Source organism: Lipotes vexillifer, unplaced genomic scaffold (assembly GCF_000442215.2).
Source record: "Lipotes vexillifer unplaced genomic scaffold, Lipotes_vexillifer_v1.1 scaffold56, whole genome shotgun sequence".
Taxonomy (NCBI): domain Eukaryota; kingdom Metazoa; phylum Chordata; class Mammalia; order Artiodactyla; family Lipotidae; genus Lipotes; species Lipotes vexillifer.
In genome coordinates this window covers 384,429-405,163 of record NW_006798991.1, presented here as the reverse complement: position 1 = coordinate 405,163, position 20,735 = coordinate 384,429, and the positions used below count along the sequence as shown (strand labels likewise).

General features: G+C 38.2%; 2 protein-coding genes across 2 annotated transcripts in view; both read left to right on the top strand.

The window, feature by feature from the left end:
• LOC103081210 (histone H3.1) overlaps positions 1-20,735 on the top strand; it is a 114,437-nt gene that overhangs the window by 54,623 nt on the left and 39,079 nt on the right. Inside the window, exon 2 of the mRNA XM_007471237.1 lies at positions 9,710-9,729. Within this exon, the coding sequence (XP_007471299.1) occupies positions 9,710-9,729 (20 nt within the window). The remainder of the gene's footprint in view (positions 1-9,709; positions 9,730-20,735) is intronic.
• On the top strand, positions 12,161-12,799 carry H1-6 (H1.6 linker histone, cluster member). Its single transcript, XM_007471230.1, has one exon. The coding sequence runs from the start codon at positions 12,161-12,163 to the stop codon at positions 12,797-12,799; it is 639 nt and encodes a 212-aa protein (XP_007471292.1).

The following is a 20,735-nucleotide window of genomic DNA, read 5'->3' as shown; positions in this document are numbered from 1 at the left end:
TCCTGCTTCAAAGATAAATGAATATATAATGGCCGCCTAAAACTTTTAACTTTAATAAAGCGTTAGACCTAACAGGAGACTTAAGACAAGAAAGAAAACAAGGAAACAGCATCTCCAGCCTACAACTGGCCTGTCTCTTGCTATGCCGAAGCCTCTAAAGTTTATTATTCAATAATTCAAAAAAAAATTGTCCCTTCTTGCTCTTTAAGTAAGGTCAGAGAGGAGAGAGAAGAAATACGTCATTATAAATAAAGCTGTTGAGTCAGAAAAAAGAGAGGGCTTCCAATACCTGTATAAAACAAACATTAAATAGTTTATTAACCTTAATGAGTTCATTGTTAGGGATATGGCACTGGAAACTAGAATTTCCTACCAAACTTAGAAGGATATCAGAGAATTTACTCATATTCCCAGCAGTGGTGTACCCTGAGGGATCTCTGATCTTAATCACATTTGTTTCTTTAACTGATCAACATACTTAAATCTCTGGTTGCTTTTAAATTAAATCTCTTTAAGTTTTGTTCCAGTTTCACTATTAGCTCCTCTAACTTGTACAATGATTGAGAATATTTTCTGCTTTATGAATACAAATAATTTTGAGCAAATTATCTACCTCAGCAGAAAATTTTAAGTTATAATGTAAACTTAAATAACTTATATAAAGACTAAAAAACATACATCAATTTAAAATAAGAGCAAAATCAAATTCTCCAGATGCTTTAAATGTGCTACCTCTTTAAGTTGTAACTCAGACAGAAAAGAACGTTTAACTGAATTTAATTAGTGGTCTTAGTTAACACATTACAAGATAAGAAACAAAACAGAACAACTCCATTATTTTTGAACAACTTAAATATTTTAATACATGGCATGTAATTCTATAGGAAATTTAAAAATCACATATTTCTAATCAAGTTAACCCTTTGGATAAATTTGTTGGCTTAACAATTCTGCTTTACAAACTGGCTCTACATCTTTTTCTTTATTATTGTTATAACGTAAGAATAATGTTAGTATAGTATTCTAGTTTACACAAGTTTAGGGGTTATTTTCTTTTAAAAAAAACTAAGTTAAAATTACTAAATTTCTTTAACTCTACTGATTAGATGAGTTATCATCACTTTATTTAAAATTTTACATTATGTAAATTATGCATTGAACTAAATTATCACAAAATAGTGATAATGTAGATAGGTAATGTCATTTTTAAAACGGAATTAATTTTTATAATGTTACAAATCATAAGGACTCGTGTCAGCTTAAATACTGAGTTCAAAGTCTATAGATAACTTTAAAAATTTAGATAAATATTAAATTGGGTAAATTAAATAAGTTGGAAGGTACAAAATACACATCACTAAAAACAGATCTATGCAAGTCTTTTATTTTCACACAGTTGAGAATGACCATGGATTAACAGGTTAGAGAACATATAGATGCCGTAGGAGAATAGAAATAGGTATGCTTGTTTTTGCTACTTTAAATTTGTAGAAGTGATATGTAAAGTGTATATGTGGGTCCAGAGGACAAGGCAGGTTTTGGACGGCCTCCCGGTTTCCTTATGCCTATGAGGGAACACAGTTGCCTGTTTTTCTAAAGGGCTGTCGTTAATACAAACAGCTCTGACTCTACCAAGTACTATAGCTGCAGAGAAACACAAATATGTACACAAGCAATGGCTATGTTTGGTCTGTTTGTTTATTAGAAAGTTGTTACTGTTCATTAATGTAGTAAATTCAATTTTATATGTATTGTCTTATTTATGCTGACAAGGTAAAAATACTTTAGAGCTGCCATTAAAGACTGAATTTATAACTATATTAATTTATCAACCACCCCTCAATAAAAATTGACTATCCAAATCTCTCACCTCTCTGTAGCCCAACCACCTCCAGACTTCATGGTCATGTAACAAAAAATAACTCCAACAACAAGCACAAACTAGTTCAAGTTTTACAAAGATGTTGATTATCTCAAAGACTTGGCAAGTGATTGAATCTTGCTATATATCCAATTAGTACAAATTGAAAAACAATAAAGGTGGGACAGTGTTTCAACCATATCTCAAGAACCACAGCATTAACAAATCAATTTCATGTTATTGTTTTGAAATATATGGATCTTTTTTGCCACCTGGGAATACTTGTAATAGTTTTAAATAATCAAAAATGAGATCATGGATAAAATATAAAACTATTCTTATCAGAACATATCACTCTATATCACCCCCTAACTGCTGAGAAGATAATACAAATAATTTAAAGTAAAATTCCCAAAGGAACATAAACTTACTGTGCCAAAATTTTACTTCTAACCTTAATAATAATGATAATATGACCTACATCTAAATATTCCCATAAATTCTCATCATTTGAAATTGTACCACAAGATCCACGTGACTTGTCTTTTCTTCCCTTTTGACATGTTTCAGGTGTCAGATATTATCTAAAACTAATGTAGGCTACACTGTCATATATACAACAAATGCAATCTACATTTCAAAAAAAGACTTCAACAGACACACCTCTACATAATATACAATTAAAGATTGTATTAAAAGAGACTCCCCAAAGTGTCAACTTTTAACAATGCTAGAAAAGGCCATTTCCAGTATTTTTAACTACAAATGTTGTAGTTCAGAACAAATGGATTTTTTTTTTTTCACAGCATAAACATGTTTAGAATCCTACCACTTGGATATACACTCTCATTGGAAAGCCAATCGTGACACATTAAAAGATTTCCAGAATTTTGGAAGTAGGAAGCTTCCTCCTAAGGTTCTACAAATCAAGACGAGATCTAGAATACATAGTTTTTTCCTTCTCCTTCCCGTTGTGTTATTCTTTGTCCTTTTCTCCATTATCAGTTTTTCCAATGATTAGATTTTGGATTTGTTTTTCCCAAGTATTAGAAAAAAATTAAAAATCCTCAGAGCCTAGCCCTCTATCTATACCTTGGCTAAAAGTTCCTGAACAAAAGAATGTGTACTACATAATTTATTTCTGAGTATGGCTCAAATTAGAGTTACAACTGTGGTTAGGAAAAATGACACTTATTTAACTTAAATCCATCAAGGTGATCTTTGAGGTCTGTTCTCCTAATTAAGACATGTCAATTAAGTACTTGAAGATAATAGAGATTTCAAATATTTCTTATTATATTTGTGATTGTCCTCATAACATTTTTGTCTTCCTCCTCTGTCTAACATGCAGATGACTAAGTGTTACAAAGAGGATACTAAAACCCGCTACTCTATTATGAGAGTCTTGACCAAAGTGGAGAAGTTGAGAGACTCTGATGCCAGAAATGGTGAAGATATGACCTACCTAAGATGGAAATGCTGACTGAGAGTCAGTGGACCATATTATACAGAGGCAGCCTGTCACATATTCTTCACAGCCAATCTTGAGAGTTTTTAGACAATCACTATTTTTCTTTTTTTCTTAATCCTCTTTGGTCTGTGTAAGAACAGATTGTCCACACTGAACTCTTTCCTACTGAAAATAATGTACAAACATGATATCCTGTTCCTAGACAGTCCAAAGGTATTTCCTCCCCTCTTTCTCTTTCATAGTCATCTTTTTTGACTTGGATGAAATCAATCTACTGCTTGGCATACCTTATACACAAGTTAACAGTGTGCTAATAATTAACTAAATGTCTTTGAGTTACTGTTTGACAAACCTAGTACTCTGAGCCTGTGGGGTGATAGTAATTACCTACTTGAGAAGATGGGGTGAGGATTAAATGAAATAGCAAATATAAAATATTTGTCCTAGAAATGGTATGGATGCCAGTAAAATGGCTGCACAGCATTACTCCCTGTTGACAGAAATGTAGCCCCTGGAGATAAAACCTCCCGGTTTGACTCTCAGCTTGCCACCTATTAGCTGTGAGACTGATGCAAGTCATTAATCTCTCTGTGCCTCTTCTATATCTTGAGGATGATGGTAAATAGCACCTACCTTCTAGATGTTTGTGATGATCAAAGACCTTTAATGCATAGAACACACTTTGAAGAGTGCCTGGTACATTGTAGGTGCTCAGTTTTTGTGTGATGTTTGACAAGTTTCATTTATAACCTTCTTTATACCCTAAAGGGAACAAGGCAGCTTGTGACTGAAGACCTCAGTCGGTAGGAGCTGGTCTTTCTTAAATGATAGGAATTTCACAAGTGATATAAAAAGATTGCCAACGGATTCCTTTGCATTTACCTTGGTCCAACAGGTTGACAGAAAATGCATTATTTTTTCCCACACTTGTACTTAATTAGCTCTCTAGGCGTATACCTAAGTACATAAGGAATGATAGCTATCACTTGTCTTGAAGTGTCCAGATTTCTAAGGGTGTGTAAATTCAGTACTTTGCAGTCCAACAGTCCTAAATTTAAAAGGTATTAAAAATTATTTAGCTTTTCCAAAATTTCACCCTGTGCAATCCTGGATGACTAAGCATAAAATTAATTGGGCCAAATACACAGTTGCCTTTGACCTTGCCAGCAAGACATTCTAGGCTCTGACTAAATTCTTTGGACTCTGAAAATCAGCTTGACATATCTTCAAGTACTATGGGCTTATTATAAATTAGGAAAAAGTGAGTAAATTTGGAGAATCAACTACTTTCTTATTGTCCCACCTCAGTTCTGAGAAAGGAAAATGAAGCTTTGGTTTGCTCATTTAAAGACTTGCATAACCTTATCATCCAATGAGCAATTAGTATAGTAATTAATGGAAAGAGCTGGTTTCATCTTGCTATGGGTATTCATGGTATTAGATTTCCCCAGCTGCAGGCTCCAAGGGATGAAGGAACAGAAATGAGGGGACTTGTCTCATTCTATGAGGAGGCTGATATACTTAGAGGAGGCAATACTGGGGTAAAACCTTGACTTCATCACTTATAGCTCTAAACTTGTCTTCTGACAAGATCGAGTTCTCCAACAGTAAAAGAATTGGCTTCAAAAGCAATAAGGAAGAAACTTTGTTCTCATTTCTTTTCTCTCTCCTCTCCTCCCCTCCTCCCTTCTTTTCTTTTCTTTTTTTCCTTTATTTTCTTTTCACTTTTTTTCCTTACTATAATTGGCCCAAACTCAGCTGTAGGACAGGATATAAAAATATCAAAGATTAAAATGTGCCTGTATTGGGACTCCCCTGGTGGTCCAGTGGTTAAGACTTCGCCTTCCAATGCAGGGGGTGTTGGTTCGATCCCTGGTCAGGGAGCTAAGGTCCCACATGCCTCGTGGCCAAAAAGCCAAAACATGAGACAGAAGCAATATTGTAACAAATTCAATACTTTAAAAAATGGTCCACATCAAAAAAAAAAAAAAAAGAAGAAAGAAATCTTTTAAAAAATGTGCCTCTTTTATTGTTAAATTTGCTTAAACAATTGAGGTGTTAGATGCTGGTCACTATCACTGTTGTGGCCTCTCCCATTGCGGAGCACAGGCTCTGAACGCGCAGGCTCAGCGGCCATGGCTCACGGGCCCAGCCACTCCGCGGCATGTGGGATCTTCCCAGACCGGGCCACGAACCCATGTCCCCTGCATCAGCAGGCAGACTCTCAACCCCTGCACCACCAGGGAAGCCCTGGTCACTAGATTTTTAAACACATGCATTTGGGCTTTAATGCACTGAAATACATATATTTTTAAAAATCGAAATAAATAAACAAATACGATTGTGTGTTTAAGAATTCTACAGAGATGATGCAAGTTCTGAGATCTTGAATGGAAGAAAGGCTGCTAGCCTCAAAGGTGGGTCAAGGATACCAAGCAAGCATCAGGGTAAGCGCTTTTTGGAGTTTTTGGAAAGCGCTTGGCCTCCCTGACTCTAAGCATCAGAGACTGAGCCTGGCTCCATCGATTCTAGACATAAATAATGCTGAGTGGATTGGAATTGTTTTTCCTATATACTTTTTTTATGTTTTTTTTTTTTTTTTAGAGCAGTTTTAGGTTTACAATTTTAAGACTATTTTTTAAAGAGAAGTTTTAGGTTTACAACAAAATATAGAGGAAGGTACAGAGATTTCACATATACCCACTGCCCCGACACATACACAGCCTCCCTAATTATCAGCATCACTCACCAGAATGGTACTTTTTTTTTTTTTTTTTTTTTTAAACCAAGGATGAACCTATATTGACACAGCATAATCACCCAAAGTCCATAGTTGACCTTAGGGTTCATTCTTGATGTTGTACATTGTATGAGTTTGGTCAAATGTATAATGACTTATATTCATTGTTATAATACCATACAGAATTTTTTACTGTCCTAAAATGATCGGAAATTTTAATAAGCTGGAAATGAGGGGAAGGGGCTATGGGGTCTTTATCCTTCTAGCATGTGAGCTGGGGCATCATGGATGGTCTGGAATGGGTCTGAAAGAGCTGTATCTTTCTTTAGGATACTCCAAAGACCTGAAACACGGTTTGACGGACTCTTCCCCTGCCCACTGTCTGCGGCCTCTTTCTCTCATGTTCTGTACTGCAGCCAGATTTGCACACACTCTGCTTTTCCTGGTTTTCATCCTCCCATATATGCTGGACCTCGTCTTTGATATTTTCACCAAAGAGGGAATGAAGACAGAGTTTTGGGATGGTCTAAGGAGGGGATTTCTTCCCTTTCTCCTCTGGTTCTAAGGACCACCTTCTGGTTCTTGTTCCTCCAGCCATCTTCAGTGACTGTCTCCTTGGAAAAGGACAAAGTCACTATCCTCTTGGAGCTTACATCTCAGCTGGGGAAGAGAGACAACAAACAATCATTACTATGAGTAATTATATAGAATATGAGAAAGGAATAAATGCTATGGAAAGGGAAAATGGAAAACAGGAAAAGGGGGGATCAAGAGGGTGGTAGATATAATTTTCACATTAGCACTAATTAAAATGCTTAATATAACAAGAGTAGCTAACACTAGTGTAGCACTTAGAATGGGCCAGGTACTGTTCTGAGTGCTTTACACTATTAACTCAATTTATTCTCAGACAATAAAATGTTAGTTGGAAAGCACATACAAAACTCTTGGAGGAAGACCCAGTAATGAAGAAAAGAAATCAAAGCCCTATTGGTTCTACCTTAAGTACCTGTCCCTCTATTTCTAGTACCACCCTCACTGCCCTCATTCTGGGCGTGAGCTGGTGAGAAGAGCTGTGCTTCCCTCCAGCACAGTCCTTCAATTTGGTACATTTTCAACAGTGTTTAAGATAACACGTGCCACTTGCAAGTGTTAAGGCTGCTACATCTGAAGCAACAGTGAGTTTGTTAAACTACTGGAACATCAGAGATAACACCATGAGCCAGCAGAGATGGTCAATGGTTTGTGTGGGAGACTGTGGCCCTCACCTGCTAAAGAGAGGACTGCTTCCCCCTTGCCCACCTGCCACTACCACCAGGATCTGCCTCCAGGCAGAGCTTTCTCAAAACTTAAATAACTATGTAACTGTGACTACATTTTTACAAGCACACACAAACCATGTAGCAAGAGCCTCTCTCTGTAAAGTGGAGTGACGGCCTGAGTGTAAGCTGTGTCAAGCGTGGCTTATAATTACGAGTATTCATATTACCCAAATGTGCGACCAATTTTCACAGAAACCCATATGTCCCCGCCCCACTAATGTGTCAGCCCACAGGTAGTAAAGAGGACTCCTTAGTAAGCAAACCCTGCATATATTTCCTTGCACTGAATTTGGACACCAAGAGAGCATAAAATTAGGTTTGCCTCCGTCTACCTGTGAAGAAGAGTTGGAAAAATGCATTTTAAAACAACCCAGGAAAGAGCATTTATTTAGGTACATTTCCATTAGATGTTTGATTTGGATTATTTGAAAGTGGGGAATGATTTCATCCAGCAGCCCAGAGAGATGAGCATGTGAGAGAAGGGAGGCTTCTGGGAACTGTTAAAACTGCTTCAGGTGGGAATAACAAGCTTGAACTCTTCAACCTGTCGTCCCGCAAGGGCCTTCCTCATCCTTCACAAGCGGTTCCACAAGGCTCACCCCCAAGCACCTCACCCTAGACAATCCCCACCACCTGGCCTTTGTCACTATGTCTCCTTTGTGAAAAGCCCTAATACCCTGTCCTCGCCTGACAAATTCCTACCCGCCCTTCAAGACGTAGCTCAAATGTAAGTTATAGGACACTGACTAGATCGTGCTCATCTTTTATCTACAAGTGCACGTAGACTCAAATGCTACAGGGTGTGATTTTACTGTAGAGGATGGTTCACCATCCAACAGCTGTGCCACCTGGGAAACTCCGTCTCTCTGAGCCTTAATTTCCTCATGTACAAAGCAGGGAGGACCATCATATATACCTCAGAAAGTTGTTGCAAGATTAAATGCATTGGTATCTAAAGTGCTTAGAGCACTGCCTGGCACAGAACAAACACCAAAGAACATTAGCCATCGCCATTATTACTGTTCTCAGAGTCAAGTACAATATCAGATATTTGATGAATTATAGAAGTGAATTAATTAATCAATCTCTCTTTTTACAGGAGGAGCAAATGGGCTTTAGAAATGTATTTTCCCACCACTGGTCACTGCTGGACACTGTTGCATCTCACAAATAAGTCAATGAAAATGATACTAGAAGAAGATAAAAAGAGGTATTTTTAACAATCACGGAAGGATCAATAAGAACTTGGCTAAAACATTTATTTTGAGTATAAAAATATTCAATGATAATTGCAGAAATTTGTAAGAAGAGAAATATATAACAAAGAAAATTAAAATAAATCTTAGTATCTTTTCTATATGTATATATGAATATGAACATATATATGAGATCCATCTCTAATAAATATATATCATATATAAAGCAAATTTAGGTATCATGCTACATATACACATACAGCTAATTTTCTAGGTAACATGCCTAGAAACGCACATTTTTTATAGATGTATTATTACTTATTAATTAGTCCTCTGTTACTGGCTATTTAGAAGGAGTTCCATTTTTATGCATTATAAATCACACAGATCACACTTCTTTTTACATAAATCTTTGTTTAAATATTTGATTATTTCCTTGGGACAGACTTCTAGAAGTAGAAATACTAAATCACATGGTAAAACCATTTTTTAAGGCTCTTAACATATACATTCATCAAATTGCCATTCAGAAGGACCATGCCAACTTATAATACCAACATAATACAATAATTCCTATTTTACAGCAGTCATATTTACTGAGAATATTTTTAAAACACTTAATCAGAATGACAAAAAAAAATATTGAAATGTAATTTCCCTCATTATGAGTGAAGGTAGCTTTTTCCCCATATTTTTATTAGCCATGATCCCATAAGAAATAAACTGTTGCAAAACAATGAACAGAATTGCAATAGTTCCATGGGAAAGCACTCTGTAAAGAGTAAGTAGGATCTTAGGTTAAGACCAAAAATGGGAATATTTATCAGGTGCCTCCTTTGCCCAGGACTGTGTTGGAATAATGAACCATGTTTGGCTATGTGTAACTAAAACTACTTTTATCTAGGTTGTCTCTAATAAGCCTCCTAATTATTCCATGAGAAAAGTATCTGCTATGGATTGATTTATGCCCACCCCTCCTCCAAAATTCATATGCTGAAGCCCTAACCCCCAATGTGACTATATTTGGAGACAGGGCTTTTAGGAGGTAATTTAGGCTACAGAGGTCATAGAGGTGGGGCCCTAATCCAATAGGATTCGTGGCCTTATAAGAAGTGAAAGAGAGAGCTATCACTCTCCTGGTGTGCATGCACTCATGAAAGGCCATGTAAGGACACAGCAAGAAGGCAGCCGTCTATAGGGTAGGAAAAGAGGTCTCACCAGAACCTGACCATGCTGGCACGCTGACCTTGGATTTCTAGCCTCCAGAGCTTTGAGGAAATAAATTTCTATTGTTTAAGCCATGCACTCTAGAGTATTTTCTTTGAGTTCCCTGAGCAGACTAAGAGTGAGATGGGAGAAGGAGAGACTTTTGAAGCCAGACTTCTTGAAATCAAATCCCAGCCTTCCTGCTCACTAGCTCTAAGACTTTGGGCAAGTTGTGTGACTTTTCTGTGACTCAGTTTCCTCATCTATAAAATGATTTCCTACATTTTTTTATTTTTTATTTTTTGAGGGGAAAATACTTGGGACAATGACTGGCACATATATATGGTGTATATGTGTGTGAGTTTGTTTTTATGGTATCTTTTAGAATTATAATGCAAAATATGAATCATGTTTTTTTCTCTGGATCTTAAATTATGGAATCTAAGAATTTTAGAAAACTATCCAATTCTCTGTTACTTTTACAGCCATGAGTGATATGTTCTGTCAACCTGTAAATATAAGGATCAATCCAGTCATACCCGACCCTAAGCCACTGACGTTTAATGGTACAACCGCTCAGGGATCACCGAGGTTCAGAGAAACCAAATACACGTTAAAACAGAGCCCTTGGTAAGATGCACCCGTAATCTCTCTAAGGAGAAAAGAATTTTCAAACTGAGGGTCACAATGTATTAGTAGGCTGTGAAATCAATCTCATGATTTGCAACCAGCAATTTTAAAAAATAAAATAAACTAGATGAAAATATATCAGAATGCACTTAAGGTAGTATTGTTTTCAGAATTTACGTTTCAAATGTGTGTATAAGTGCACATGTGAGCATGTATGTGAGACAGAGTGAAAAAGACTTTTCTACCTCACTTTGCAATCAGAAGTTTGAAAGTCTCATCATCTCATTTCCTCTTCAGAAGTATTTCAAATGTAGACTCTCTCTTTTCCCACACTATCTCTTCAAATGAAGCTCTTGTCTTTCTTCTGAGACTATTACAACAGACTACTAACCTCTGACATTAGGCTCTCCACAATAATAATTGTTTATGTGAAAAATCGAAAATCAAGGCAACTACAACAACCATACAAGAAGACAACTACTATAAAAAATACACAAACTCTCTTCTTAAAAGCCTCCAGTGGTTGCCCAGTCTGTAGAATGTTACCAAATTTCTCATGCAGGCATTTGCGGATCTTTGCAAGATGGTCCTTATGGGATTTTCCTTTGCTGAACCCTGGACTGTGGTCATATTACACCGTTCCCTCAACATCCTCCTGGAAGGCCAGGCCTTGAAACTCTTATGCACCTCTGAGAAAGGTGAGTCCTACAACAAGCCCAGAGAAACATCCTAGACATTATTCCAATAACTCCTTTCCGACAGCTCTGCAGGACACCTGCCAGACCAGTCCTGTTAGAGATCTGGGTCTGTCGTTTCCACTGAGCTCTTCAGACCAGGGTTCCTGCCTCATATTTTATAGTTAATTAAGTGCAGGGATTGTATCTGTTTCCTTACATATTCTTTCTGAGGGTGGAGTGTGAAGGGGGTGGGTGTGGGTATAGGGGTAACGTTTGAACTAATGAAACCAGAAGCAAAACTCAGTTCAAGATGCCCTCCACAATGGGGACCTGGTTTTGGCCAAGCAGATATCATGTGTGAAATCCAGGTAATTTACTCCATGCTTGAGGGTCTGCTATCAAGCCTTAGGGACTGAGAAGTGGTTTTAGTCACAAGCAATCCACATGCCTGTAGATCATTGTTTATTAGATTGTTTGCCCAAATAAGGTGTTATCCTGAAGTTTTTTGACAATTCTGAAAGCATCTTCCAACTCTGCAGTGAGACATCTAAGATATCTGTGTTACTTCCCTCATATACATAAATAATTTTCAATAAAAATCAGGGCGTGAATAATTTATTTTCTCCACCAACTGAAAGCCAACCATTTGGAAGACCACTTAGAAGACATGAGATAAGTCATTCGTTAAAAATTACTTTTATATTTACACGGAAAAGAGGAAGTTTTGTGCTTCCCTTTGAATTTTGTTGGAAATCGAGGGCTTTATTGAACAGTTTTGGCACGCAGGGTCATTTTTCATTAAAAGGCAAAAAGGCATCTGAAATCTGTATCTCTACGGTTTATTCGGCAGTGGAACCTGGGCGATTCCGTGCAGAGGGTATTCAAGGCATTCAACTTTTGGGAGTGAAACAAGCACAAATGCTCCTTCCCCAAGGGGCGGGGGCGGTGCCTGAGCGACGCACCAATCACAGCGCGCCCTGCCCTATATAAGGCCCTGAGGCCGGTGCAGTAGTTTATGCTATTTGCTAGGTAGTACAAATTGCTCTACTCTAATGCAATGTCTGAGATGGTGCCCGTCGCTCTAGCGGACCGGGTTCTACCGTCCATGGAGAAACCTCCCCCCCAAAAAAGGGGCAAGAAGCCGGTTGGTTTGACAGGTGAAAGTCGCAAGACCACAAACGCCTCATTGTCCAAGTTGATCATCGAGGCCCTTTCCATTTCTCAAGAGAGAGCTGGCATATCTGTGGTAGCGCTGAAAAAGGCGCTAGCAGCCGTGGGCTATGACGTGGAGAAGAACAACAGCCGCATCAAGCTGGGTCTCAAGAGACTGGTTAGCAAAGGAATTCTGGTGCAGACCAGGGGTACCGGTGCTTCCGGCTCTTTCAAGCTCAGCAAGAAGGTTGCTGCTGAGCCCACCCAGGGAAAGGTCAAGAAGCCTGCTTCTACCAAGACGAAGAAGCAGGTCTTGGCCGGAGAGTCCAAATCTCCGCAGAAAGCTAAGACCAAAAAAAGAGCAAAGACGCCGAGGATAACAATGGCAGAGAAAGCAGGTACGAGTGACAGAAAAGTTAAAGGCGCCAAGGGCAAACAACAACGGCAAAGTCCAGCGAAGACCAGAGCAGGGAAGCCCAAGGCTGGGAATTCTAAACTGACCCAGCAGAAGACTAATCCTAGGAAAGCAACAACCAAGAAGTAAAATTTCTGCAACAGCCAGTTTTCATAGAACCCAACGGCTCTTTTAAGAGCCACTCAAATGATTTTGAGGGTGTGACATTGCGTTTTCAGAAGACCCTGGTAGAAAAGACTATTCGTCAACTTTATCACTTGACAATAAGCAAGATTGTGATGCTTGTGATAGTGTCATGTCAGACAAACGGTACAGACTCTGAAGAGCTTCGGATACTTAATGGTATGCTGACTGCCCAGTTCCAGAAAGTTAGGTTGTCCATCCTAATAAAAATAAGGCACATTCCTTGTATGTAAGTTCCTAAATGCTTAGAAAAGTGCTGGATTTTAAGTCGAGAGAGGAGAGGAGATCAGCTCCGTGCCCAACCATACCTGACCATGTTTTTTCACCTAATGATACTCTAGTATATGATTTAATGTGCCTTTCCATGTAAGATTTATGAACTCAGTCTCCATGGACTTTACAGGAGTTAATATACAGAAACCAAGGTCTCAATTTGGATTAGTGAGAAGTTTACCTCTCGTTAAACAGATTTCTTTCCACTATGAGTGATTAGTTGCGTAAATCACAGATGTTTCCGTTTTACATTTGCAAGAATATTGAAATGCCTTTCACCTTCATTAGTTTGCAAGTAGTTACCAGATTACTTTATATATTAAGCACATACTGTTACATTAAAATTTGGTTTGATAATATAGTCAATATAATTGTTCTCTATTTATGAAGAGAATGATAGGCTTGTTCAGATTGTGCTACACAGGCTGAAAAACGTTAACTCTAAAACTGTGGAGATGTTGGAGGCTCAAATATTAGGGTGTGACCTTTAAATGACAAACCTGCGTGTACTAGGAAACGCTTAGGGTCGGAGTTAAAGCATCTTTTCCGCTTTAAACAGTTTAGTTTGTTTTCACTTAGTTTGTAATTTAGCGTTCTTAAAGATCCTCGTAAATAAATTTATACTGTTAATCTTATTTTGGGCCTTGATATTGGGGGCGACTTCGAACAAAGCCCATTGCAAAACTACGTAATTAATGCAGTCACACATACAAACATGTTCTATATCCTGTCTGAATTCATTTGTATAATCGGGCCACAGAAAAAAAATTAATTGTATCCTATATGGAAAACGACTAAATACAATGGTTTCAATTTGTACAGAATCAGCCACAGCCCTGCTTTGCTTGGATAAGGTGGCCATTGTTTCCCTCTGAGGTTGGAGTTGGGATAGTGCAGGAAAATTCTTCACTTGCTGGACAAGGCAGTGACCTACTTCTCTGTGTCCAGCAGTGGTCTGACCCCAGACTATCATCGCAAAGAGAAAGGAGGAACAACTGGCTTCATCCCGCCCAGAAGCCAGCCGACCTCTCCCAGCACTACTCCAACCTGTGTAGAAGCGGCTCGGCCACTCTGCGCCTTTGTTCCTCGGGCCCATTAGCGCCTGGATTGCATCGGATTAAAGTTAACCAATGAAGGTTTTCCCTTAAGTTCCGGGTACCGGTATGAAACCCCTTGTTTTGGCCAATAGGAAAACAGCCTTGTAACACCACCCTCCGCAATTTAACAGTGGTTTCTTCGCCACACTGAGAACCAGCCAATGAAAGCTTGTCCCCAAAGAGCCTTCATTTGCATAGCTGTGTTGTGTGGGTGATACTGTGAACTTTTGTGCCATGGATGCCTCCAGCCGTCCACTTAGGGACAGTTCTCAGAATAATTCCAGATGCATAAAATGGGCACATTTCTCTCAGGGGTCCAATCTTATATCACTTCGCGTTTCAGTTTCTGAAAGCCTACTTTCTTCATAAAGACCCAAGCTTTTTAACACCTTAGTGAAACACAAAACCTTAAATATTTATTTACATAACTACAGTGTTAATGCAGCTTCCGACCGTACTTCACATGTTAAATTAGCTGACATTTGGCTTTCACACATCTCCGCAGCGTCCAACAGCCCTTCAGCGAGTTTGTGGGCGGCCCTGAAAAGGGCCTTTGTTTTAGAAGATGTCGAAGTCTGTCTCGGCCGATGCCGTCATCAACCACCGAAGCCGTAAAGGGTGCGGCCCTGGCGTTTGAGTGCGTAAACCACGTCCATGGCAGTGACAGTCTTCCGCTTGGCGTGCTCGGTGTAGGTAACAGCGTCCCGAATCACGTTCTCCAAAAACACTTTCAACACCCCGCGAGTCTCCTCATAAATTAGCCCAGAAATACGCTTGACACCACCACGGCGGGCCAGGCGACGGATAGCTGGTTTGGTGATGCCCTGGATATTGTCCCGTAAGACCTTGCGGTGACGCTTAGCGCCACCTTTGCCAAGGCCTTTACCACCCTTTCCGCGACCAGACATGGCTGCTATCACGGTAACTTTTTGAACTTAGCACGGCTCTTTAAATAGCATTCTTGCGGACCTGATTGAAAACGAGAGCCCTGGTGGATTTCCCAAATTAGCTCATCAAGGGGTGGGGCAAGGAGGGGCTTATTAACATTTCAATGTTTTGATTGGTCGGAATACCTCGCTCTTCGTCTGGCGGGCAGTAATGTGAGGTGGCCTTCAATCAGCTGAAAAGCTTTAGTTTCTCTTGCACTATTTTTCTTCTGTGCGCGTTTGCAAGTTGAGTATATTCAGCTCAAGGACACAGAGCAAAGAGCTTCACACCACATTTCCTTTTGGTAACTTGGTAACTAATAAGTTAGCTAATGGTTCCTTGGGGAAGGTAAAAATAATGTGTAAAGGAAGATAGAGTTATAGGTCAAGAGGCTTTCCCTTTCAGTCCTTTTAATGTTTCAATTTTAAAGGACGAATTTTGATGGGGCGAAGTATAAGCCTGGCCATGAAGAGGCTCCCGTCCTAAAAGATCTGTTGTTTGGAAAGACAAAAAGGTAGACAAACGACTGCAAATTAAAACTTCTTCCTTTTCTTCTCTTCCTGAATTCAAACATGTACTGGGTGACTCCTTTTTCTGCAAATGCGTGTGAGAGAAGAAATTTAAAACTAGGCTTGGGTAATCAGTTACCTCTGGACCCTCTTCCTGGCCTTCTGCGCCTGATTGGCTTGCAGTTCCTAAAAGCTCCTTTCCTTCTTTCATTAATCCTTTCTCAACCTTCTCTAGTTTTAGAGACAAGAACATACGTTTGTTTTGTAGAGTCCAGGATTAATAGTAAGATAGGGCTAATACTTGATTAAGGTCATTACAAAGCCTACAAGGCCCTCCCCTGGGAGGCCTATGATGAGATTATGGGTGTTTTGAACAGGTTAATCCCATTTTTGTTTTCATTCTTTTTAAAAAAAAAAAGCCGAATAGAACAGAACTGGATCTGAATATGGTTTGAAGAGAAGGATTTCTCAAATCAAAAAGTTTCTCTGGCTTCCTGACAACTTTAAAAAATTTCCACAGTGAGAGTCACTCTAGTTAAATTAAAAAAAAAAAGACACCCCTCCCCCCCCATCCTGGTTAATAAATAAATGTCTGTTGGGGAGATTTAGAATGAGATTATGGTCTGAGAGAGACCTCATATAATAACCTCAGACTTAGGTAAAAAGGGAGAAGAGACCCAAAGGTGGAGACAAAAGACCCAGGAGAGGGCAGGAAAGCTCTGTATGACATATGGTTTGTATCACTTCTGAAATAATTAGATGGTTATATTCTTCTGCCCCAAAGTGAGTGTTTTTAGGCTCCTGACTTTCACTACCCTTTCCCACCACAAACAAGTAGAGACTTAGCTAGGAAGAAATGGCATTCATTACAGAGGAAAAGTGCAAGGTCAGCGTTCACAGGTAAACATGAAATCTCAACATACTTTTTAATTCATGAAAATAAATTTAAAATAATGTGCACGACATGGTTCTTTTTTTCTTATTCCCTTCTCCTAATTTCTTCTTTTCTAATTTTTTCTCAATGACATTGACTCAAAAATCATGAATGTCAAAACAGAAATATTTAAGAGGTATACAATTATAGATTTATATTAAAAATGGATTCTTCCACTCTAGGAAGAGTTCAGGTATTCCTTGGTCCTGTAGCTTGGGAATGGGTGGGTCACCCTGGAACTCTCATTCTCAGAGTGAACCTGGCTTCACAGAGCCCCATTCATGTGAGTGAGGCTCTTCAAATAAAAACCCTGCAAGCAAGTTGTGGCTAAATGGACACATGAAATATTCACACAAATAAAACTGTGATGTTAAACAAAAGTCTTCTAAAAATATAAAATGCCCAGAACCACTCTCCACAAACTAACTCAATCAGAATATCAACGTTGAGGAATATATATATATATATATATATATATATATATATATATATATATAGAGAGAGAGAGAGAGAGAGAGAGAGAATATATGTACATATATCATCCCATGGAATATATATGTATTCAAAAGACAATTCTGATACTTAGCCAGGGTTGAAAACTACCAGAATATACCAACACTTTTCAGGGTACAGTTGGGAAAAAGAAATCCCAGGGTAGAAATACTTTTGAGCAATATTATAGTTGCAGAAATACATAAGTACAATCTTGCCCCACCTAGCCTGACAGGGATTTATAACCTGACAGTAGTTAGCTCTGGGCATTTGGGGACACCAATCCTGGTCTGGGGCAGACAGCTCTTCTGACCCCTGGCTGATTTATCTCCTTCCCATCTAAGCCTTTAACGCATTTCTTTTTTTCAGCCACCTAATCTTTACTTTGGTATGATCTATTTTCTTATTCATTTTTCCTGAATTAAACTGTCATTCCCAGTGGCATGTTTTTGGTTCCATAACATACATATACTGTGTCTCTCCATATTTTTCTCATTTCCTCTCCTTATCCTTCTAGGAAAACGTTCCTGCTTTTTCTCCTTATTTTATTTTTTAATTTTGGCTGTGCCATGCAGCTTGCGGGATCTCAGTTCCCCATCCAGGGATTGAACCCCAGGCCACAGCAGTGGAAGTGCCGAATCCTGACCACTAGACCACCAGGGAACTCCCTGCTTTTTCTCTTTAGTTCAAACTCTTTTACTAAAAGTTTTTGGCACTTGCACTTTCTAGGCCTGCTGTCCTTGTGTGGGTTTTCTCCCCTAAATATTCGTAACACATTTTGACCTACTAAAGAAAATGTTATTTGGAAAGAGAATTTCTAACAGTATCCGTTCTTAAACATCTGCTTCAAAAGTTTTATAAACATGTTTGTAGTTAAATTTGATTTTCAAAATTCCATTGAATACTTCCTTAATCACACACACAAAGCCCAAAGAAAGGATTTTGCATTTTTTTTAATGGTGAAAACTGAACAAAAAAGTACACAAAGCAAAGATCATTAACTACTACATCCATGTTTAAAACAGGTGCTTTCTTGCACACATAGTGAAACTCCTTTGGCAGTATCCAAGTTGCTTGCTGGCTATCTTATGAAAATGCCATTGTGGTCACTCTGTTTACAGAATAAGATCCAGGATATTTCATCAACTCATAGGGCAAGGTTAACTGACAAGACCTTCACTGAAGTTTATACAAATATTGGTATTATCCTCACCTCCCCCTCCACACACAAATGCACTTAAGGCTCCAAAATTCTATTTTAGAATCTTTGGGTCAAAAGCCAGAATTTATTTATTTTTTTTACTTAATTACTTTATTTACAATACTTTCTATGCAAATCTGGTGAAAAATGATTCACAGGTGCCTCAATGCTACCCATCCCATAATACCTCCCTGAATGATAAATAGAATTAATAAAAATGTGAATTTGATAGTTAGAATTTTGTGTGTGAACAGAAAAAAGAATTCCCAAATGTTTCAAATATTTATGAAAAAATTATAGAGTATATTCTGAAATGTTAAAACAGGTTCTCTCCTCACTCAGGAAATAATCAGAGGTGCTGCCACTAGGCAGCAGAATGGATACTCAAAGGAGTATCCTAAAAAGATGGAACAATGCCAACCACACGTTTTCTTGATTCAGAGACAGGGATTGTGTAGTGGCTATGAAGATGAGCCAGGCTAGCTGGGAAAAAAAATCAATACAATCATTTTCCTGCTGTGTAACCTTCAGCAAGTTAACCAGCCTCTTTGTGCCTTGGTTTCCATACAGCAAAATAAGGGTAGCAGAATAATAAGAGTTTCTACCTCACAGGATTCTTCCGAAGAATTAAATTAATATTTAGAACAGGGCCTGGCATCTAGTAAGTACTTGATAATTATTAGCTGGAAAAAAATTAGTTTTAGAAAATATTTAAGCCTAAGAAGACTTTTCTGAGAATGAAAATTCATTCAGCCAAGAAATAGAAGCTACAGAAGCATCTGCTTAAAACACATCATATGTATCTCTCACACATGAGTAAACACCTTAGAGAATTACTCAGAGTCAGCATATGTGAGATACCAGCATGCATGCCAGGCCAAGTAATTAATGCACACAGGATGTCAAGGCAACCCAGGCTTTTTAATCAAATTGTCACATGAAATGATTTAATATTGTATTAATATTCTACATGTTAATCACTGATTCAAAAAGGGAGAAGAAAATATGATGACCCAAAGTCCACAGAAAGAAATCAAAATTAAAAATATCACTCCATGCACGTGAAAATCTTCCATGGTTAAAGTCATGCATTTTAAAATTCTAGTTATTATTAGAGTGTGTAGCTTATAAGAACCTTGCAGCATTTTAGAGAAGGTCTTTTGTTTTTAAGTGTGTGTGTGTACCTGAAGAATGTATCAAGTACACGGTACTCTGAGACTATATTATTATAACTTAAGCCGAAGTTTTGCCTGGACCGCCCAGCAGCCTTAACCAACTGCTGGCAGGTTGCCTCCAAGATCAGCAGGTTTGTTCGTTTTCCTTCTGTTCTGTTCCCAGTTCAGGTAGCTCAACAGTGCCCTGTGATTCCAGAGATTCAAATAGCTGGTGAATAGTTTCAGCTTTGCTCTCTCAAATTTTCAGGGGCTTTTCTCCAAAAGTGATCCCCAGCGCCCCACCCCTTGTTTATTCTTTTCCCCTGAGGAACCCCCTCCCTCCACCCCATAGTCGAAAGACCACTGTGACATTTTTGGCCACCAGATGGCGCGCTTCTCCTTACTACCACCCTTGTAAGTGGTTTTTGCCAGGGGCAAAATAAGATACAGATTTTTTAAACGTACAGATTTTTAAATCTGACTTTTTAAATGTAGTTGACCTTAAGAATTGATGAACAAGGCTAGAAAAATTAAGCTAAGAAACACTGAAAGAAAATGGAGATTTATAACTACGGTTATTAAAAAAAAATTAGCAGGCCACAGTTGCTGACTGTTAATAAATGTGTATTACTGTGAAGAGTAGAATGTTTCTTGAAATTTTGGCCTGTGTGAAACAAAACCAATATAAGACAAATGTTGCCTAATTAATTGTAACATATCCTTAATAAGGTAAGAAGCTCAGTGTCAGCCAGGAAGCTTTTTGGCAGTCTGCTTTGAGTATAGGATGATGTTTAAGGAGAAAGAATTTATCAGTGTGCTTCCACCATGGTTTGGAGGTAAAATGACCAATGTGTTACAGCTTAGATGGTAATGTGTCTAGTGTGAAGAAAAACAATTAATTCAGTTACCATGGTTTAATGAATATATTTCATGAAACAAAACATTAAAAAATTAGAAGCAGTATAAATGTCCCCAAAATAACATAATGATTAAGTCGATTAAGTATATACATAAGATGGACAAATACATCAGGAAAACCATGCACTACACAACACAATGAATTATGCATTTATTAAAATATATGTATCTACTAATTTTATATATTTTAATATAACAATAATAGTGAGAGGAAATATGCAAAATTTTAATAGGCTTTATTACTGGCTAATGGAATAATAGTTTCAGTTTAATTCATTTTCAACTTTTCTGTAGTAAGCACAAATCCTATATACTTTTATCCACTTAACTTTGGGAACTGCAAAAAAAGAAAAGTTTAAAAAAATAGTTGAGATCTC